This window comes from Rhinoraja longicauda, chromosome 26, assembly GCF_053455715.1.
Source record: "Rhinoraja longicauda isolate Sanriku21f chromosome 26, sRhiLon1.1, whole genome shotgun sequence".
Classification (NCBI taxonomy): Eukaryota; Metazoa; Chordata; class Chondrichthyes; order Rajiformes; family Arhynchobatidae; genus Rhinoraja; species Rhinoraja longicauda.
In genome coordinates this window covers 2,123,959-2,146,972 of record NC_135978.1, presented here as the reverse complement: position 1 = coordinate 2,146,972, position 23,014 = coordinate 2,123,959, and the positions used below count along the sequence as shown (strand labels likewise).

General features: G+C 43.9%; 2 protein-coding genes across 10 annotated transcripts in view; one reads left to right on the top strand and one right to left on the bottom strand.

Moving 5' to 3' along the window:
• myo18ab (myosin XVIIIA b) overlaps window positions 1–14,321 on the bottom strand; it is a 174,224-nt gene extending 159,903 nt beyond the window's left edge. For all 9 annotated transcript variants that reach the window (XM_078422485.1, XM_078422486.1, XM_078422487.1 and 6 more), the window contains exons 1-2: window positions 14,208–14,321; window positions 619–1,789 (exon numbers count right to left, since the gene is read on the bottom strand). In XM_078422485.1, the coding sequence (XP_078278611.1) occupies window positions 619–1,629 (1,011 nt within the window). In that variant the 5' untranslated portion in view covers window positions 1,630–1,789; window positions 14,208–14,321. The remainder of the gene's footprint in view (window positions 1–618; window positions 1,790–14,207) is intronic.
• A 73-nt stretch (window positions 14,322–14,394) lies between these two features.
• LOC144606449 (beta-crystallin A1-like) overlaps window positions 14,395–23,014 on the top strand; it is a 50,236-nt gene continuing 41,616 nt past the window's right edge. Inside the window, exon 1 of the mRNA XM_078422539.1 lies at window positions 14,395–14,426. The gene's annotated coding sequence lies outside the window, so the exon portion shown is untranslated. The remainder of the gene's footprint in view (window positions 14,427–23,014) is intronic.

Sequence of the window (23,014 nt, the reverse complement as noted above, 5' to 3'; positions counted from 1 at the left end):
AAGCATCCAAAGTAAATGAACCTTTAAATATGGCAGTATCATGAAAGGCAATTAAAATGTGAGGATATAAACCCAGAGGATAATAAATATAAAATGTTACTTATGATTAATTTTCAATAACTATTGTATTGCTGGTTTTTTTCCTTAAATTTTGCTTTATTCAGTTATGCTATTTGAAGAATGCTCCGTTAAAAAAAACAAGTCAAATCGTTAAAGATTCTGTGAAGTGCTCTAGCATTAATTGAAATACAAACATGTTTAATGTTTTTGTGATGAGCTACAGCAAAATATAAAAGTCATCATTATACATGCCCAGTAAGCTGTTATGAACACAACAATTTCTGGAGTCATTTGCTTTTATAATGCGCACATTTGCAACTTCTGAAGATCCATACCATAAGAAAACACAGAAAGTTTAATATAATCCCACTGCACAATGAAAAAATGTAATAAAAATCATGGTTCAGTTATGGAATGCCAGAAATATGTCAATAGCCTTTTAGCAGAATCTTTAATTTGATAAGATGAAAGGAGTAAAAAGCCCTTCAGTGGTTTGGACAATAGTTTCAAAGATGTAGATGGGATAAAAGCAAGAGCTACATTTGGTTTAGTACTTACACTAAAAGCATCTCGACGAATCCCTTTATGGATTCGCAGCCAAGATCGACTGAGTTCATTCAACTCGGGGATCGGCTGCACTTTCAATCTCACGGTGTCTCCAGACTGACGAATCATCTCCACTATCTCGTCCCGCGATTTATTTTCAACGTTTTTACCGTTAATCTCCACCAGTCTGTCGCCAGGCACCAGACCCAAGGCCAGGTCTTTGGTGCCAGCTCCAGGCTCTGCAAAATGAACCATCCTGCGGTACACTTGTCCATCGGGGCCCCTGTCCAGCATGGTGGTTCTCCGCAAAGAGAAACCAAAGTCTCCCGTGTTTCTTCTCTGCAGTACGAGATCTCGAGGTTCTGTCGGCAAAGGTGGTACCACGGGGGGCAATCTCAAATCAGCAGCAAAGATTTTATCGACAACCTCAGGAATGTGAATATCGGGGCCTTCCATTAACGCTGCACTTGATGCGTTTCTTGGCATTTCTTCCAGAAACTCAAGAAGTAGGTTTTCATTCCTCATCTCGACTTGCGGTGAAGGAGTTGCAGAGTTTTCCGATGGAGTTGATATTTCTGACATCGTCTCTTCACGATTCTTGAGCGAAAAAGAGAATCTTTTTACTAACTGGACTGAATTCTGTTTAGCCAGAGAGCCAAATAGAGCTGCTCGCTGTAGTACCGATCCCTTCAAACTGCTGTCATCTATTTTGAGGTCATCACTGGAACTGGCAGTACTCAATTGTTCAGAATCAAAAATCATGCTTCCCCGATTACTAACAGAGTCTGAATCAATATCAGTGAGATTGAGATCAGAACTGCTGGCCACTTTTATTGGGATAGGGGCAGAGATTTCCAGTTTGGCCTTCGATTCCCGCTTTGAAGATCGATTCAAATTAAAGAGTCCTCTACGAAGACCAACTTCCTCGAGGCTTTTCAATTCTGATGCAGACATTTTCTCCCGTTTATCCTTCTTGTCTTTCTTTTCCTTTTTATCTTTGTCTTTTTTAATTAGGTTAAACATTTTGAAAAAATTCACCTTGATGCGCCAATTATGAAGAGAATGGGGAAAAGGTAATTTAATAAAGACGGGGTCTTTATCTTAAAAGTTGCAACTGAAAATCAGAGAGAGAGCAACGTTTCTTTGTGATCAGGTGTGACCGACTGGTTAGGATGTCGTGTATCTGAAATGACACCAAAATAAGAGTTAAAATAGAAATACAAACATATTTAGGAATAGTACAATAGACAATAGGTGTAGGAGGAGGCCATTCGGCCCTTCGAGCCAGCACCGCCATTCAATGTGATCAGTACCCCGTTCCTGCCTTCTCCCCATACCCCCTGACTCCGCTATCCTTAAGAGCTCTATCTAGCTCTCTCTTGAATGCATTCAGAGAATTGGCCTCCACTGCCTTCTGAGGCAGAGAATTCCACAGATTCACAACTCTCTGACTGAAAAAGTTTTTCCTCATCTCAGTTCTAAATGGCCTACCCCTTATTCTTAAACTGTGGCCCCTTGTTCTGGACTCCCCCAACATTGGGAACACGTTTCCTGCCTCTAACGTGTCCAACCCCTTAATAATCTTATACGGTTCGATAAGATCCCCTCTCATCCTTCTAAATTCCAGTGTATACAAGCCTAGTCGCTCCAGTCTTTCAACATATGACAGTCCCGTCATTCCGGGAATTAACCTAGTAAACCTACGCTGCACGCCCTCAATAGCAAGAATATCCTTCCTCAAATTTGGAGACCAAAACTGCACACAGTACTCCAGGTGCGGTCTCACTAGGGCCCTGTACAACTGCAGAAGTACAGTTGGTATCGTGTAGAGATACAGCGCGGAAACAGGCACTTCGGCCCACCGAGTTCGCCTCGGCCAACGATCCCCGCACATTAACACACACTAGGGACAATTTTTTTACATTTATACGTAGCCAATTATAACCTACAAATCTGTACGTCTTTGGAGTGTGGTAGGAATCTGAAGATCTCGGAGAAAGCCCATGCAGGTCACGGCGAGAACGTACAAACTCCGTACAGACAATACTCGTAGTCGGGATCGAACCAGGGTCTCTGGCGCGGTTAGTGCTGTAAGGCAGCAACTCTACCGCTGAGCCACCACACTCCCATACACAAGTGAGAGTATGAACTACACAGTTCCAATATTCACATTCACAAAGTGGCAATTCTTTAATTATTAGGAAACATCAACTGCAATCCAAATTATCTCAATTATGGAGAGGAAAATAGTTAAAATAACAAAATGATCATAATATCTTTAATATGTATTAACTTGCTAAAGAACTAGGAATGGTGGAACGCTGGCGCGGTGGTAGAGCAGCTGCCCCACAGCGCCAGAGACCCAGGTTCGATCCTGACTACAGGTGCTGTATGTTTCCCCTTTTACCATGAGGGTTTTCTCTGGGTTCTCCGGTTTCCTCCCACATTCCAAAGATATGCTCATTTGTAGGTTAATTGGCTTCTGTAAAATGGCTCTGGTATGTAGGATAGAACTAGTGCATGGGTGATCAATGGGTGGCGTGGACTCAGTGGGCCAATGGGCTTATTTCCATGCTTCATCTCTAAACTAAACTATGCCAAACTAATTTAGTATACTGGCTAATCAATACAGAACTGAGTTGTCCAGGCATGAACCGTCCAAAAATCAACACCAACTCTGCATTAGTTTACTGGTCCCAGGAAGAATACTGGTAATAATGCGACAAGAGTTGTGAGATTACTGTGCTGTAGCAAAAGCACTAATGTCATGAAACAGCGTTTGCCTCCCTTCCTTAGTCTGGCCTATGGTTAACTACAGGCTTACAGACGAAAAGATTCATAACTACTCCCCGAACTGACATAGAGATGGACCAATTATGGATGGACAGCAAATGCTAGCTGTAACATCTACAATAGTTAGTGAGCTAAACACCTCCCTTCTCACCTTAAGCATATGCCCGCTGGTTTTTGAATGCTCTACCCTGGGAAAAAGACTGGGAGCATTCACTTTATCCATTTCCCTTTTGATCTCATACACATCAATATAGTCACCCCTCAGCCTCCTGCACTCTAAAGAAAAAGGTCTCAGCCTATTCACCCTCTCCCTGTAACTCAAGCTTGAACCCCAGGTAACATCCTGGTGAATCTCTTCTGCACCCTTTCCAACTTAATGACATCCTTCCTCTGGCTGGGTGACCAAAACTGTATAAATTACTCACCAACGACTTGTACAGCTGCATCGTGATGTCCCAACACTTGTACTCAACACCTTTCCCAAGACAAGAGTGCCAAATGCCTTCTTCACCACCCTGTCCACCTGACTCGCCACTGCTGGCAAACCCTGCACCTATACTCACAGATCTGTCTGTTCTACAGCACTCTCCCGGGCTCCACCATTTACTACAAGTCTTGCCCTAGTTTGACATACAAAAGTGCAACACCCCACACTTATCAAGTGTTAAATTCTATTTGCCATTCCTTGGCCCACATTCTTTGTTCTTAATATTATATATGGATTGAATCTTTAATCCATATATATGACCTATTTTCATATTTATTTGAATGATATGTTTACTTAATTATCACCAAGTCATCATCCAGCAACAATATCTGAAAACCTTCACAATAGATTTATAAATGCAAAATGCAAGTACTGTATTACTCGAGCACAATGCAAATAGTGCCAGTCACGCATCACTAAAATGCAGACTTCTGTTATTTGAATTTTTTGTGAACAATGCCTTTGGGAGCTTAAAGTTGTAACTCATTGACCCACAATTTATGGAACAATTAGGAAGTTTTATATTGTTAGTATTATACACTGGGGAAAAGTCCATTCCCAACTATTTCAGAGTAAAATTCTACGCAGGCATGAAGAATATATTGTGATTGGTGATGACGCTAGCAAACTAAAATATTCTTCTCTCAAGACCACTTCTGCACTAAAAGACAGCAATTTGAAAAACTTGAAAAACAGTAGCAAAATAAAGCTTGATTTTAACAATAGTCTGACTTTAATAGAGAAATAAAATCCTTGTAGCCATACACAAATTGGGACATCAATCCTGAACAAGTCAAAAGAAGTAACAACACTGAAATTATCTATATTATATTTCTGCAAGTTTAAGTTTCACGCAGTTTAAGAGATTATGGGTACAGCCAAATTGGAAGGCAAGATAGATACTTCACACTCAAAGTATAATTAATTTTTTAGTATAGTTTAGTTTAGTTTAGAGATACAGCGTGGAAACAGCCCCTTTGGCCCAGTGAGTCTGCACTAACCAGCAATCCCCACACATTAACACTATCCTACACATGCTAGGGACAATTTAACATTTATACCAAGCCAATTAACCTACAAACCTGTACGTCATTGGAGTGTGAGACGAAAACAAACATCTCGGAGAAAACCCACACGGTCAAAGGGAGTACGTACAAACTCCGTACAGACAACACCCGTAGTCAGGATCAAACCCGGGTCTCCAGCGCTGTAAGGCAGCAACTCTACCGCTGTGCCACAGTGCCACCCTAAAGAAATTGCTCCTCATCTCTTTTCTAAAGGTAATTTTGACTTTAATTCTGAGGCTATGGCCTCTGGTCCCAGACTCCCCCACTAGTGGAAACATCCTCTCCACATTCACTCTATCCAAGCCTTTCACTATTCGGTACATTTAACATGCACACAGTACTGAACTAAGCATTGGCAGGGCTGAGGATCGAACTGTTTGCTATACTTTCAGCCCTTGTTTGGTTGACAGTCTGAATTATCAAAGAGTTTGCCCTGGAGTAAACCCACGCAGGTCACGGGGAGAACATACAAACTCCGTACAGATAGCGCCCATAGTCAGGATCGAACCCGGGTCTCTGGGTTCGTTCCCCTATTATGCAACAGCATTATTACATCAGTGGCCATCTCACATCAATTTTGCATCGTTGTCCTTCTACAATATATTCACATTTTCAGCACAGATGACCAATAAATACCAACATTATCTGAGGTAGTATGTTATTTGAGTCCACTTCTGGTTTCTGCCTATAAAGATGTATGGCAGTCCAATGGTTGTGCTGCCAATATTGGGACATATCCACACACAGAATAACATTATTCTATTTAGGTAACAATGAAGTCGTCCAAACAGTTGAAGCTATGGGTACTTAATATATACAAATTAGTTTTACACCATTTGTAGTAAACTCAGAAATCAGTATATTTAAATGAGTGGCTTCCATAAACAGTCTAGCAAGTTTTAAAGATGGTGGGCCTGTCTGTTCATAATATTGTAAAAAATAATTCAACACTAGTATACATTGAAATCATTCAAAAAGCAGTCAATCAAGACCTAGATCTTGGCAGACGAGAGGTAAACTTGTTGCTCCAATTAGCACCATAAAATGTGCCTATGTGAAGCGATGAAGACCCAATATTCATTATATAATATTTTTAATTAAACCTCAATTACAAAGGTCTGAGGTTCTCGCCTGCTTTAAAAGGGTGTCAATAATACCGGTGCCCAAGAAGAATAAGATGACATGCCTCAATGACTACTGACCAGTGGCGATTTAGTGCCTTGAGAATATGTGTAGGAAAGAACTACAGATGCTGATTTAAATCGAAGGTAGATACAAAATGCTGGAGTAACTCAGTGGGACAGGCAGTATCTCTGGAGAGAAGGTCTGAAGAACGGTCTCGACCCGAAACGTCACCCATTCCTTCTCTCCAGAGATGCTGCTTGTCCCGCTGAGTTACTCCAGCATTTTGTGTCTACCTAGTGCTTCGAGAGGTTGGTTATGATGCAGATCAACTCCTACCTTAGCAAGGACCTAGACCCACTACAATTTGCCTACTGCTACAATAGATCAACAGGGGATGCGATCTCGCTGGCTCTCCGCTCTGCACTGGACCACTTGGACAATAGGAAGGCATAAATCATGCTGTTGTTCATCAACTCCAGCTTGGAGTTCAACACCATCATCCCCTCCAAACTTGTTATCAGTCTCAGGGAACTGAATCCTTGCCCATCTCCCGGTAACTGGATCCTTGTTTTCCTCTTTGGCAGAGCACAACAGTACGAATTGGCAACAACACTTCCTCCTCAATAACAAACCGCATTGGAGCACTTTAGGGCTGTGTGCTCAGTTCTCTACTCGTTTTATAAACATGACTGTATAGCCTGACACAGTTCCAACGCCTTCTTCAAATACGCCGATGGGCCATTCTTAGTCACGTGTGTGGCCATTTGAGGTCATACACGCGACCAGTCATACTTGGCCTCTTACCCTAAACAAACATTGTCAGCATAACATATAAAAATTTCACTTGATAAACTTCGACATACATAAGTCATCGTCGTGGCTATCCCTCGAGGTCGAGGATGATGGTCTACATTCCGTCACAAAACGAAGACGCCTGTGCGTGTTTGTTTAACGTGTACCCGATGTTGCACTCCAAGAAGCACACGGTCCTTCACAAATCAATCAACTAATTCCAATGGCAAGGGAACCAAGACGATTGGAGCCGATAGATCTGTTGCAGCCTTCATCCGCCTTCACAACCCTTGAGTTCAAGATAGTTTTGTCCGCCTGGTCCGCCGTTGAGGTCTTGTAGGTTGGATCGTTCTTAGTCTGGACCCTCATCCTCGACCGTACCCCCATGAGTGGCCCTACCAGAAGCTAGTGCTTCCGACGGCATCGCTCTCGGAATCTCGGAATCATGGGGGCACGCAAGCCTCTTCACCACAACAAGGTGAACGATCCAAAGACGATATAAGTCATGTACACAGTACAAAAACAATATACCTGTAATGCTTTCAGAATTAGAAGTGATGTATTCCACAATTTTTCACATTTTTGGCCACACACGTGACTAGGAATGGCCCCGATGATACCTCCGTTGTTGGACGAACAATGGGTCATGATTGTGGGATGGAGAATTAAAATCCGATTGCCCTCATTGCCACAGAGGGCTGTGGAGGCCAAGTCAGTGGATATTTTTACAGCAGAGATAGACAAATTCTTGATTAGAACGGATGTCAAGGGTAATGGGGAAAAGGCAGGAAAATAGGATTAGGAGGCAGAGATCAGCCATGATTGAATGGCGGAGCAGACTCGATGAGCCGAATGGCCTAATTCTATTCCTATAACTTGTGAACTTGTGAAAAGTGCCAGAACAACAATCTTGCTCCCATCATCAGCAAGACCATGGAGCTGATTGTTTAGAAGGGAAAAGCCGAGGATTCACGAAACTTTCTTCATCGACGTGCTGAAGAGAGTCAACAACTTCAAGTTCCTGGGCAAGTTCTCTGAAGATCTGTCCTAGGCCAAGAAAAGTGATGTAATCGTAAAGAAAGCCTATCAACACCCTCACTTTCTTAAAAGATTGAGGGGATTCGGAATGTTGATGAATACTCTCTTGAACTTCCACAGGTGTACGGTAGAGAGCATATTCTCTGGTTGCATCACGGCCTGGTTCAGCAACTCAAACACCCAGGAGCGAAGGAGATTGCAGAGAGTGGTGGACACTGCCTGGTTACCACAGGTATTTACCACCTCACCATTGAAAGGATCTGTTGGAGGTGCTGTCTCAAAAAGGCAGTCTGTTTCATCAAATACCCACACCACTCTGGCCAAGCTCTCATTTCACTCCTGCCATCAGGATGAAGGTATAGGAGACTTAAAACTGTGACCACCAGGTACAAGAATACTTCTTCCCAACAATCATCAGGCTGTTGAACACTTCACAATACCAATCTCAACTCTGAACTGTCTTTGGTTGCACTAAGGACAGGGGGTGTTTCTGCACTCGTGGTGGGGTTATTAATTTTTTTTTGTTTTGTTTATTTTGCATTATGTTTTTATTTTATTTACAGACCTGATAGCAAGTAAGAATTTCATTGTTCTAGTGTCAGTATATGTCAATTAAACTTGATTCTTGAGCAAAATTCCAGATAAAAGGATGAGCATCTTCTAACAAAATGAGATTTCCAACCCAACCAAAGTAACATAACTTAAATAATCCATGATATTGCAAATCAGAAACATCTTTGCACATACCATGAGGCTACTCCCAGTCGAATTATAATTAGATTTTCATTAGAATTACTTATTTGGGAACTAAAATAACTGCACTCTGTTGAGGCCTTTATTGAAGAAGGTCTTGTGTGAAGCTTCAATTCACATGTAGTCTGAAACATTTACTTTTCCATTCTAACCTCAAATCTGCTGCAGAGAAAGATGTGCTTGAGTTCCAAGTAACTCAGCTTCTCTTCACAACATATGGACTGTCAATATGTTGTGCCAACACATCATACTCAAGTCCCTTCTTAAACAACTTGAATCCCAACACTGTTTAACATTAAGGCTAAAAATAACAAACTTGCTATGCACATAAATAAGAAAATTGATAACAGTCGCGCATGAAAAATTGCTGCTTTATAAGCAGTATTTAAGTTACTAATGGCCCACAGTAAAGCATGTCCAACTTTAAATGTTCTGAGGAAAACAATAATATATCCTGACATTTGCAATCATCCCCAGATTAGTTTCCTCCAGACTATGAAGAATAAAAGACCTCGAAAATCTGGAATATGTTCATTTTTTCCTTAATTAAATGACCTACTATGAGCACTGTACAAAGAAAAATATGTACTCCCCCTTTCTCATTAAAGTGGAATGTCATTTCCAACTATGTGAAAGAAGGAACTGAGGTGCCGGTTTAAACTTAAGCTAGACACAAAAAGCTGGAGTAACTCAGCGGGGCAGGCATCATCTCTGGAGAGAAGGAATGGGTGACGTTTAGGGTCGAGTCTAAAGAAGAGTCTCCCATTCCTTCTCTCCAGAGATGTTACCTGTCCCGCTGAGTTGCTCCAGCTTTTTGTGTCTATCGTTATTTCTAACTATTTTATAAGGACGTTTTATTATGACAAAGTTTTAACAACATTCACCAATTTTGTAATACTTAATTGACGCATTTAAGATCTCAACATTATATGGTTAACAATTAAGAACTCTTGTTCGAAGGTACAAGAAGCTTCACAAAATAAAGTACACAACTACACATTATAACATTATTTTGATACAATAACTTTGTTGGAACCAACAGCAATCAAGCCTTAGTGTTTTCTGCATTATTAGACATTGATGAACAATCAAATTATTAATTTAACCCCTCTGAACAGAACACTTTAAATGCAATAAATCTTTTTTGGAGGTTGAGGTTTAGGTTTACTATGGTCACATGCACTGAGATACAGGAAAGAAGGTCAGATATACCACAGATATTATCAGTTCAAATGCAATAGGTAAAGCAAAGGGGGAAATGCAGAGTGCAGAATGAAGTTCTCAGCATTATAGCATTCTTATTGATACGTTCATGAACTGTTTACATTTTTTTTCAAATGCCTGACCAAACTGGTAAAACATGTATCTTCCAAAAAGTAAATAGATGGGAAAAATATTGATGCGACTGGTTATTTATCTACAATATAGAGGAAAAATATATTAAATAAATTATTTTTGTATGGAAAAATTGAGAGATGTAGCCAAGACAATGCCAGCATTTTAACACTACTTTCTGTCGTTGGTAAAGCTTAAATCAAAGGCCCACACCACCCTGGCCACACACTCATTTCACTCCTGCCATCTCAGAAGGTACAGGAGCCTGAAAACTGTAACGTCCAGGTTCAGGAATAGCTTCTTCCCTACAGCCATTCAGCTATTAAACACTACAACCTCAAATAAGCTCTGAACTACAAGTCTATTAGTATTATTATTGCACTTGGTTTTTTTTTTTGTGTGTACGTATATGTGCGTGTTTGTGTGTGGAGATATATATAATTATATGATCTATATATATGTGTATTTGTGAGTATGTGTATACACACACCGAACTTTGTTTTCTCTTGTTTATTATATTGTTTACAGAGTACTATGTTTACATATTCTGTTGTGCTGCTGCTAGTAAGAATTTCATTGTTCTATCTGAAACATATCTTGACTCTCTCTCTTGACTCTTAATCTAGATTTTCAATTTTGCCGAGAAAAGAATTATATATATTTAAAAAATAAAAGCGCTTGATAAAAGATAGCATACATTTTTAATATCAAGTCAATTTTTGAATTAATTGGCATGTAAAAAAGTGCAAGCTCTGATACATCTCCCACCGTGTGAATTATCTTGTGGTTACACCTCTCTCCATCTGCTCTCAACTCTCCCCTTTGGATTATCACATTGGACCACTGCTTTAAATAAGGTTTCATAGCAGCACACCTCCATATGCGGCGCCGATAGCAACTCAGCCCGTCGGTGAACCCCTCTCGTACATGAACAGTCTGAAGAAGGGTCTCGACCAGAAACGTCACCCATTCCTTTTCTCCAGAAATGCTGCCTGTCCCGCTGAGTTACTCCAGCTTTTTGTGTCTATCACTGCTTTAAAAGGTAGTTACACCTCTCACTATGTGATTACACCACGTCCCTTGAATTACTACACTGGATTACTGCTTGAATGGCAAACCCTGATTACACCTTCAACATATGATTTATCGTGTGATCACACATTTTTCCCCTGAATCACCACACTGGACTACTACTTCAAAGGGCAAACACTTATCCTGTATCTGTCCTACTGTGGACGGCTTGATTGTAATCATGTATAGTCTTTCCACTGATTGGATAGAACGCAAAAAAAAGCTTTTCACTGTACCTCGGTACATGTGATTGTGATAATAATAAATTAAACTAAAACCAAACTTGTGATGCATCTCACATTGTGATTTCACCTCTTTGCCTGGATTAGCACACTAGATTGTTGCTTTAAATGGCATAATGTGTAGGAAGGAACTGAAGATGCTGGTTTACACCAAAGATATGCACAAAAAGATGGAGTAACTCAGCTGGTCAGGCAGCATATCTGGAGAAAAGGAATCTTCAGACTGAGAGTCAGGGGAGAGGCAATCTTCAGACTGAGAGTCAGGGGAGAGGGAAACAAGAGGCAGGGGAGAGGCAAAAAGCAACAAATGATCAAACAAAAGTCTGATAACATCTCGTGACGTGTGAATTATCTTGTGGTTAGACCTCTCAACGTCTGATCATACCCCCCCCCCCCCCCCCTGGATTACCACACCACTGATTTAAAATGCAAACCCTGATTACACCCAAATTAGACACAAAATGCTGGAGTAACAGCATCTCTGGAGAGAAGGAATTGGTGAGGTTTCGGGTCGAGACCCTTCTTCAGACTCCACAGAAGGGGAGCAGCGAGAGAGAGCAGAAAGGAGGAGAACGTATTCAAAGTAGGCATAACTTGAGATTTCACAGTGGAGCAGACGAAATGTGTAGGAACGTGTAAGAAGGAACTGCAGATGCCGGTTTAAACCGAAGATAGACACAAAATGCTGCAGTAACAGCGGGATAGGCAACATCTCTGGAGAGAAGGAATGGGTAGCGGTTCGGGCTGTGATCCTTCTTCAGAGTCTGCCTGTTCCGCTGAGTTACTCCAGCTTTTTGTGTAAGAAGGAACTGCAGGTACACCTCTCGCCTTGTATCTGAAGAAGGGTCTCGACCCGAAACGTCGCCCATTCCTTCTCTCCCGAGATGCTGCCTGACCTGCTGAGTTACTCCAGCATTTGGTGAATAAATACCTTCGATTTGTACCAGCATCTGCAGTTATTTTCTTATACTACCTCTCGCCTTGTAAATCACCTTGTGATGACACCTCTTCCCTTGCATTACTACACCGGACTGCTTTAAAGGACTAACCCTGTTACATCACCCGCTGTGTGAATCATCCTGTGGTCACACCTCTCTCCCCAGTTCAAACCACTTCAATGGGCAAACACCCGATACACCCCGCACCTTCTGATCATACCGCTTGGCCTGGAATACCACACTAGACCACCGCTTTAAAGGGCTAACCCTGATTACGTATGTATCGTATGCGCTTATGGATAGTAAGATTTTTACTGATCTGTACGCAAAAGAATTTCACTGTGCCTAGGTACATGTGACAATAAAGTATGATTGAACACCTCAGATTATGTGAAATGTTATATGGTCTCACCTCTCCCCCACCCCCTGCGTCACACCTCCTCCCCCGAGTCTCGCATCTCCTCCTGGGTCCCTTCTCTCCCCCAGGATGACACCTTTCCCCCCCTGGGTCTTGTATCTCCCCCTCTCCTCCTGATCACACCTCCCCCTCCCCCCCGCCCCATCATTTCTCTTGCTTCATCTCTCCGCCTCAAATTATAACTGATCTCTCACCTCCCCCTGCTAAGTCACTTCTCTCCCCCTGGATCCCACCTCCCCCCATGGGAGTATCATTGAACTGAAGAAGGGTCTCAACCCAAAACGTCACCCATTCCTTCCCTCCAGAGATGCTGCCTGTCCCGCCGAGTTGCTCCAGCATTTTGTGTCTAGCTTCGCTTTAAACCAGCATCTGCAGTTCCTTCCTACACACTGATCTCTCACCTCCCCCTCTGCTAAGTCCCTCTGAACCCAGCTCTCCCCTCCAGCACTGGTCTCCCCATTGATCACAGCTGTCCCAGGGTATCTGGGCCGGGCCAGTGCCTCACTGACAGCCCAGCCTACGATCGGGGAGGGGGAAAGAAAGGGCCACACACTCCCCACACACACACACAATGGGGGAGGAAAGAGAGAGAGATCAATGATACTTTCATAGTGGAGATGAGATCCAGAGGGGGAGAGACAAGGGAAGGGAGGGAGGGAGGAAAGATGGGAGGGAGAAAGAAGGAAAGAAGGAGGGAGAGAGGGAAGGAAGAAGGAAAGAAGGGAGGGAGAGAAGGAAGGAGAGGGAGGAAGGGGAGAGAGGAAAGGAGAGAAGGGGAGATTGAGGAAAGGAGGGAGAGGGAGTGGAGGAGGGAATGAAAGGAGGGAAGGAAGGAGAGAGGGAGGGAGGAATGAAGGGAGGGGGGGTGAGAGACCTATGATATTTTCATGGTAGAGAATAGAGGGAAGAAAAGGGGAGAGGAAGGGAGAGATCAATGATACTTGGGGAGATGAGATGGGGGAGGTGATGAAAGGAAGGGGAGAAGGAGGAGAGGAGTGAGGGAGGGGAGAGAGGGAAGAGATCAATGACACTTTCATAGGGAGAGATGAGGGAAGAGAAGGAGGGAGTGGGAGAGGAAAGGAGGGAGTGAAGAAGGGAGGGAATGAAAGTAGAGAGGGAATGAGTGATGGGATGAGAAGGGGAGAGGGAGGGAGGGATGTGATGAGGAAAGGAAGGAGGAAAAGAGGGAGAGAGTGTGGGAGAGAGAGGAGTGAAGGGAAAGAAGGGGAGAGGGAGGGAGGGAGGGAGTGAGTGAGTGAGTGAGTGAGTGAGTGAGTGAGTGAGGGAGGGAGGGAGGGAGGGAGGGAGGGAGGGAGTGAGGGAGGGAGGGAGGGAGGGAGTGAGGGAGGGAGGGAGGGAGGGAGTGAGGGAGGGAGGGAGCGAGCGGCCCGGGGTAGACTGCGGCGGCCATGTCTCCCCCTCCCCTCCCGCGGATCCATTGTGTGTGTGAGTGAGTGTGGCGGGTGGCGGTGGCGGTGGCGGGTGGCGGTGGGCGATGGCGGGGCTGTGCTGTGCTGTGCTGTGTGGGGCTGAGCTACTCACCGGCGGCCGAGGCGGGCGACGCGTTCCCGACGCGCGCTCCAGGGGTGCTCCAGGGACACTCAGTGGCGGTCGCGCGCGCGCGCGATCCCGGGCGGGGGGGTGGGGGTGGGCGGGGTTCGTTCCCGCGCTCGCGCCGCGGCCGTTGGCGGCCCCGCCCCGCCCCCCTCCCCGCGCGCGCGCGCGCCCGCGCCCGCGGCCGTCAGCTGCTGCAGCCGCCCGGTCAGTGCTCGTCCCCGTGTGTGTGTGTGTGTGTGGGTATATCTGTCTGTGTGTCTGTGGGTGGGTATTTGTCTGGGCATGTGGCTCTGTGTGTCTCTGAGTGTGTGTGCGCGCGCGCATATCTGTGTGTGTGTCTGTCCGTGTGCATGTCTATCTGATCTGTGAGTCTGTGTGTATATATCTGTGTATGTGTGTGTATATATCTGTGTGTGTGTATATCTGTGTGTGTGTCTGTGTATATGTCTGTGTGTGTGTGTATATCTGTGTGTGTGTGTGTGTGTGTATATCTGTGTGTGTGTGTGTGTGTGTATATCTGTGTGTGTGTGTATATCTGTGTGTGTGTGTGTATATCTGTGTGTGTGTGTATATCTGTGTGTATATCTGTGTGTGTGTGTGTGTGTGTATATCTGTGTGTGTATATCTGTGTGTGTGTGTGTATATCTGTGTGTGTATATCTGTGTGTGTGTGTGTGTATATCTGTGTGTGTGTGTATATCTGTGTGTGTGTGTGTGTGTGTGTGTGTATATCTGTGTGTGTGTGTGTGTGTGTGTGTGTGTATATCTGTGTGTGTGTATATATCTGTGTGTCAAGTCAAGTCAAGTCAATTTTATTTGTATAGCACATTTAAAAACAACCCACGTTGACCAAAGTGCTGCACATCTGATTAGGAAGAAGAAAAAAGAAACAACATACAGTGGCAGTGTCTGTGTATATATTTGTGTGTGTGTCTGTGTGTGTATATGTGTCTGTGTATATATCTGTGTGTGTGTCTGGTATCACAAAAAGCTGGAGTAACTGGGATAGGCAGCATCTCAGGAGAGAAGGAATGGGTGACGTTTCAGGTCAAGACCCTTCTGTGTGTGTCTGTGTGTGTGTCTGTGTGTATGTGTGTGTGTATTTGGGAGTATGTGTTTTTCTGTTTGTGTACATCAGTGTGTGTCATATATGTCTGTGTGTCATATATGTCTGTGTGTGCCTCTGTGTTAATGCCTGTGTGAGTATGAGCATGTGCGTATCTGTGTTTATGTCTGTGTGTGTGAGCATGTGTGTCTGTCTGTGTGTTATGCCTGTCTGTCTCTGTGTGTGAGCTTGTGCGTCTGTCTCTGTATGTGAGCATGAACGTCTGTGTCTGTGCGTGTCTGTGTTTATGTCTGTCTCTGTGTGTACACGTCTGTGTGCGTGTCTGTGCAAGCTGTCAACTTGCATCCTAGCCGATTGATCTTGTCAGCTGGCAGAGAGGCACAGAAACATTTGCACAGAGAAAAAAGACTTATTGAATATTATAAAACACAAACATGCAAATAATAAAACAAATATGCAGCAGGAGGAAAGGCTTTGGAAATCAGTAGGCACAAGGAACTGCAGATGCTGGTTTACAATAAAAGACACAATGTGCAGGTCAGTTAGAAGTAGGGTCTCGACCCAAAACGTCACCTATCAATATTCTCCAGGGATGCTGCCTGACCCGCTGAGTTACTCCAGCACTTTGTGTCCTTTTGTTTTAACCAGCATCTGCAGTTCCTTGTTTCTACTGATTTCCAAAGCATTTCAGTCTAGTTTATTGTCACGTAAAATTTTGTCTTCAGGGAAACTGTATTTATTGTTTTTCAGTATACCTCCTTTTAGAGTGGGCTAAATTTAGTATTTGTGTAGGTTTATTATTGTCAAGTGAACTGAGATACAATGAAAAGCTTCTGTTTGCGTGCTATCCAAATAAATCAAATAAATGAGTACAATCAAGCCATATTCACAAAGATACAAAGTACCAGAATATAATTTTTCAAAAGGCATTTTGTGTCTATAATCTTCAGTGTAAACCAGCATCAGCAGTTCCTTCCTACACATATAATTTTACAACATTGTAAAGTACCTGTGACAGAGAAAAAGTCAATGTCTGCAATGAGGTAGGTTGGAAGATTGGGACAACACCCTTAGCTGATGAGAGGACCGTTCAGGAGTCTGATAATAGAGGGGAAGAAGCTGATCCTGAATCTGGGTGGTATGGATTTTCAAGTTTTTGAATCTTCTGCCCGACGGGAGCGGGGAGCAGAGGGAATGACCGGGGTGGGACGTCTTCGATTATATTGGCTGCTTTTCCGAGTCAGCATGAGGTGCAGATGGTGAGGAGTCTGGTCTGTGTGATAGATAGGGCTGGCACGGTGGTGCAGAGGTCGAGTTTCTGCCTTACAGCGCCCAAGACCCGGATTCAATCCTGACTACTTGTGCAGTCTGTGCGGAGTTTGTACGTTCTCCCCGTGACCTGCGTGGGTTTTCTCCAGGATCTCCGGTTTCCTCCTACACTCCAAAGACGTACAGGTTTGTAGGTTAATTGGCTTGGTATAAATGTAAATTGTAGGATAGTGTTAATGCGTGGGAATCGCTGGTCGGTGTGGACCCGGTGGGCTGAAGGGCATGTTTCCACGCTGTATCTCTAAACTAAACTAATTGTGACCGCAGACAATCTGAACCTGGTGGTATTCTCAGGAGGTGGCCTGATTGTTAAAGCAGAATATTCTTGAGCAATAGAATGGAATGACGTGGAACTTGCCCGACTCTGTAATCTCCTTTTAAAAGAATGAGTGGACTGCAAAGCCTCACCTCCATTTGTCAACTTTGCTGTTATGTTTCGAAATAACTGAGATTGTAGAACATTTTAGTTTAGTTTAGTTTAGAGATACAGCGCGGAAACAGCCCCACTCAATCCACACTGACCATCGATCACCCGTTCACATTGGTTCTATGTTTCCCACTTTCTCATCCATTCCTTACACACGAGGGGCAATTTACAGAGGGCCAATTAACCTACAAACCCACACATTTCCATTAAATCGTCCCCCTCCCCCCTCGCCTTCAATCTGTGTCCTCTGGTTCCCGATTCGCCTACTCTGGGTAAAAGACTAATATTTATGTTTTTCCGTAGATTTTATTGTTTTGTGTTCATTTTGTGGACCATGGAAATGTTGGGAGTGGAACAGGTCATTGAATATCAACACAAATAATCAATGCAGGACATAGACCACACTGGCAAATCGGCAACTTTACATGGACTTCCCATGAGTATAACCAAAACGTATTTTAGGTTTAGGTTTATTTTTTGTCATGCGCGCAAAGGCATAGTGAAAAGCTTTGTTTTTCTCGCTATCCAAACAGATCAGATAATACTGTACATGAATACAATCAAGTCAAACTCCAGTATAATAGGTAGAGCAAAGGGGAAGATACAGAGTGCAGAATGTAGTTCTTAGCATCGTAGCGCATCAGTTCCAGAGACAAAGTCCAATGCCCGCAATCGGGTAGAGGTGAATCGGACAGTACCGTAGCTTATGGAAGGACCAGTCAGAAGCCAGATAACAGAGGGGAAGAAGCAGTTCCTGAGTCTAGTGGTGCACGCTTTCAAGCTTCTGTATCTTCTGCCAGGCGGGAGTGGGGAGAAGGATTGACTGAGGTGGGATAAGTCTTTGATTATGTTGGCTGCTTTCCCAAGGCAGCTTGAAGTGCAGATGGAGTCAATGGTGGGGAGTCTCGTCTGAGTGATGGACTGGGCTACATCCATAACTCTCTGCGGTATCTTGCAGAGCTGTTCCCAGAGCAAGCAGTGTTGCAACCCGACAGTATGCGAACAACTCACAGCGACCTTCAAACACACTCTTCCTCCGTTGTTAAACTAAAGAAGAATGTTTTTTTATTGGATCAACAACTATTTGTAAAACAGACACCATGGCACCATTGGAGGATTTGGTATCTTTAGAATTTGGAGATGCAGAACAGAAACAGGCTCTGTGGCCCACCGAGCCCACACGCCGACCAGCGATCACCCCACTACCATTAGCACCAGGGACAATTTACAATTCTTCTGAAACCAATTAATCTACAAACCTGTACGTCATTGGAGTGTGGGAGGAAACCGGAGCACCCGGTGAAAACCCACGCAGGTCACAGGGAGAACGTACAAACTCTGTACAGACAGCACCCGTGGTCTGGATTGAACTCGGGTCTCTGGTGCTGTGAGGCAGCAACTCTACCGCTGCGCCACCGTGCCACCCCTGTCATTGAGTGGAAAATTTTGAGAATCTAGGACAACTCAAGAATCAAGGATGTTCACTTGCCCTATGTAGCAGCAACAGAATAATGATTTTTTTTACTTGCTGCAACGTAACGGGCCTATTAATGCAATAACACATAGGTAAATATATAATAATTAATAATATAAATTAATAACCGTAATCCCGGTTGACCATGCCATAACTAAACTAAAATTACAATAATAATAATAATAATAATACATTACATTTATATAGCGCTTTTCATATACTCAAAGACGCTTTACAGGGATTTAGAGAACATAGGGAAGTGAATAAATAGATAAATAAGTAAACGAACAGAGAAAGGAGACAGAAGGTGGGGTGACCTTCAGTGGTTGAAGGCAGTACTGAACAGGTGAGACTTCAGCGATGTTTTGAATGTGGTGAGTGTGGAGGAGTCTCTGACGGTTTGAGGTAGTGAGTTCCATAGGGTGGGAGCAGCGATGGAGAAAGCCCTGTCCCCCCAGGATCTGAGTTTGGTCCGGATGTGGGGGGATAGGAGATTGGCAGCAGCAGAGCGGAGGGTGCAGGTGGGGGTGTGCCTGTGGAGGAGGTCGGTCAGGTAGGATGGGGCCAGGTTATGGAGGGCTTTGTAGGTCATGAGGAGGATTTTGTACTGGATTCTCTGGGGGATGGGGAGCCAGTGGAGTTTGTAAAGGACGGGGGTGATATGGTCACGGATCGGGGTGTGGGTGAGTAGACGGGCAGCGGAGTTTTGAATGTACACGTACACGATTCTTGGTTAGTACAGATGTCAGAGGTTATGGGGAGAAGGCAGGAGAATGGGGTTAGGAGGGAGAGATAGATCAGCCATGATTGAATAGGGGAGTAGACTTGATGGGCTGAATGGCCTAATTCTACTCCTATTCCTTATGACCTTGTGTGAGAACACCAGGATAAGCGCTCAACCAAGAAAACCAAGCCTAAAGCCAAAGTAGTATCTAAACTGCTTATACACACAATGTTAAGGACAATAACTAACTCCGTGTGCAATAATCAGCTACCTACTTGTTAACAAACACATATAAAATGATCGTGTAGATGCAAGTATATCATTGGGGTTATCAAGTGGGCAATTCCCTTCACTGGTGGTTCGTTGAGTTAGGCTCAGTCTGCAGTGTAACCAAAAGCTATTCAGATCAATATAACAATTAATGTACAATGGTGAATGTTGGTAATATCTTTGGAAAGAGTTGAACAAAGGCAGATGAATAGATTCTTTTTTCCATCAATATTCACAGCTGTGGGACCAGCTGTTTAAACTGGAGTCACTAATGGCATGGGTGACATCCTCGGATAATCACTAAGCATCTCTGTCTCTGACACTGCCTTCACTCAATGAAACTGCCTGAGATAGGAATGAACACAGATCTAATCACTCCTCAGCACATTCCAATGAATTGAATGACTCAGATATTTATTTCATAATTGTAAATGTAGGCAATGAGTCACATACTGATTACAATGTGCAACTTGTTTGGTTGTCAAGCCTGATCGGGCAGAGTGGGAGAGGGATGAGGAATTAAAGTGGTGGCAATGGGAAGAAGGTCAGGCTCACCCCTTTGGACCACAAGGTGGTCACCCAATCTGCGTTTGGTTTCCCCAATGTGGAGGCCACATTGTGGACACCGAATGCAGTACACCAGATGAGAAAGCACGTGGACAGATACATGGATAGGAAAGGTTTAGAGGGATATGGGCCAAACATGGGCAAGTGGGACTAGTGTAGATGGTGCATGTTGGTCGACATGGATGAGTCGGGCCAAAGGGCCTGTTCCAGACTGTATGACTCTTTGCTCCTATGAATCTAGTGTAGCGGGTGAGGGGAAAGTGCCCAGTTTGAGGCGAGGAGCCAGGTAAATTCCGTGAAAGCTTTTTACCACCACACTAGGACACTTTGACTCTATGATGCTATGATTCTAAGACACCACGATCCTATAATTCTATGACGCTATGATACTCTGATGGTCGACATGAACAAGTTGGGCCGGAGGGCCTGTTTCCTTGCTGTATGACTCTATGACTACAACTCTATGATGCTATGACTCCAGGACACTTTGACTCTATGATGCTCTGATGGTTAGCATGGACATGTTGGGCCGAAGGGAAGTGCCACAGGGGAAGGGATATTGAATGAAGTGGAGGGACTGAGATATCTTAATCTGTATGTCTACTGATGGTTTCTTCTGAAAGTCGAGGCATAGATTATAAGACCAAGGGAGTTATGCTTGAACTGTGTAGCTCGAATGTTAGCTTTCCACAATGTAAGTATAAGATACGTTTCTGTTCAGCACTTTATAGGAACGATGTCATTGTATTCTAGAGTCTGCAGAGAGTAATTTCCTTGTTAACTTGATTAACATTGGCAGGACTGGTGAGGCCACATTTAGAGTATTGTGTTCAGTTCTGGGCACCATGTTATAGGAAAGATGTTGTCAAGCTGGAAAGGGTGCAGAGAAGATTTACGATGATGTTGCCAGGACTAGAGCTTTAGGGAAAGGTTGAGTAGGCTGGGACTCTATTCCTTGGGAGCGCAGGAGGATGAGAGGTGATCTTACAGAGGTGTATAAAATCAGTAGAGAAATTGATCCAGTAGATGCATGGAGTCTCTTGCCCAGAGTAGGTGAATTGAGGACCAGAGGACATAGGTTTTAGGTGAAGGCGAAAAGATTTAATAGGAATCTGAGGGGTAGGTTTTTCACATAAAGGGTGGTGGGACTGTCATATGAGGAGAGATTGAAAAGACTAGGCTTGTATTCACTGGAGTTTAGAAGGATGAGAGGGGATCTTATAGAAACATATAAAATTATAAAAGGACTGGACAAGCTAGATGCAGGAAAAATGTTCCCAATGTTGGGGGAGTCCAGAACCAGGGGCCACAGTCTTAGAATAAAGGGGAGGCCATTTAAAACTGAGGTGAGGAAAAACGTTTTCACCCAGAGAGTTGTGGATTTGTGGAATTCTCTGCCACAGAGGGCAGTGGAGGCCAAATCACTGGATGGATTTAAGAGAGAGTTAGATAGAGCTCTAGGGACTAGTGGAATCAAGAGATACCTGACTACGGGTGCTGCACTGTAAGGAGTTTGTACGTTCTCCCCGTGACCTGCGTGGGTTTTCTCCGAGATCTTCGGTTTCCTCCCACACTCCAAAGACGTACAGGTATGTAGGTTAATTGGCTGGGTAAATGTAAAAATTGTCCCTAGTGGGTGTAGGATAGTTAATGTACGGGGATCGCTGGGCGGCACGGACTTGGTGGGCCAAAAAGGCCTGTTTCCGGCTGTATATATATGATATGATATGATGATATGATATGGGGAGAAGGCAGGCATGGGTTATTGATTGGGGACGATCAGCCATGATCACAATGAATGGCGGTGCTGGCTCGAAGGGCCGAATGGCCTCCTCCTGCACCTATTGTCTATGTTTCTATGGGTGCGTGGAACGAGCTGCCAAGCACCAAGAGACACAGAGTTGAAGTAATTGGCCAAAGGATCAGAGGGAAGTTGAAGCAAACATGTTATAAACCTGAAGGGGATCCGGAATTAATTGCCTGTAAAGCTGGTGAAAGCAGAAGCCTACATTATGTTTAGATAGGATTTTGGTTTTCACTTGAGTCTTTAGTCAGAGGGTGGAGAATCTATGGAATTCTGTGGAGGCCAAGTCAGTAGATATTTTTAAGGCAGAGATAGAGAGATTCTTGATTAGTGCGGGTGTCAGAGGTTATGTGGAGAAGGCAGGGGAATGGGGTTAGGAGGGGGAGATAGATCAGCCATGATTGAATGGCGGAGTAGTCTTGATGAGCTGAATGACCTGATTCGACTCCTATCCCTTAGGACATTAATAATCAAACTAAAAATGGTTACAGGCGTGCCAGAACTTTGAAAAGAGATCTCTCCAATCAGATGATGGTGCCTGGATGAAGGGACATGCAGTATCTTGCACACACCGGATTGGACATGACCAACGCTCATCATAGGTGAACCCACTCATTCCTGGGTTAAATCTTATTCATTACGTTTTTGACTACTACAATATTTGTTCAGATGGGTATTTGTTGAAGCGGATTAAAAAAATAAATTTAACATGAAATTTGTATTGGGTATTTGGTTGAATTTATGCTGAGAGGAATGAGAACACAAATAATCTAAATTCATCTTGGCAAACATCACGCCCATTATGAATTGCAGCTTTTGTAAACAAGGGTTGTTTACTCTGCTAGGCTGCAGGGATATTTAAACTGGAGACAAGAGAACAGTCTTTAACTCTCACTGAGTAATCACAGGCCAGCAGATGACAGACCCAGATGGGAAGAGGTGACAAACGCAACGTCTCATTCAAGATCACGGTGGCGCAGCGGGTAGAGCTGCTGCCTCACAGTGCCAGAGACCCGGGTTCCATCCTGACTACGGGTGCTGTCTCTACAGAGTTTGAACGTTCTCCCCTGATAAGGTACATAGAACAAAAGAATGAAAGATATGCAAAAGAACAAATCAAAGCCAGCAACGA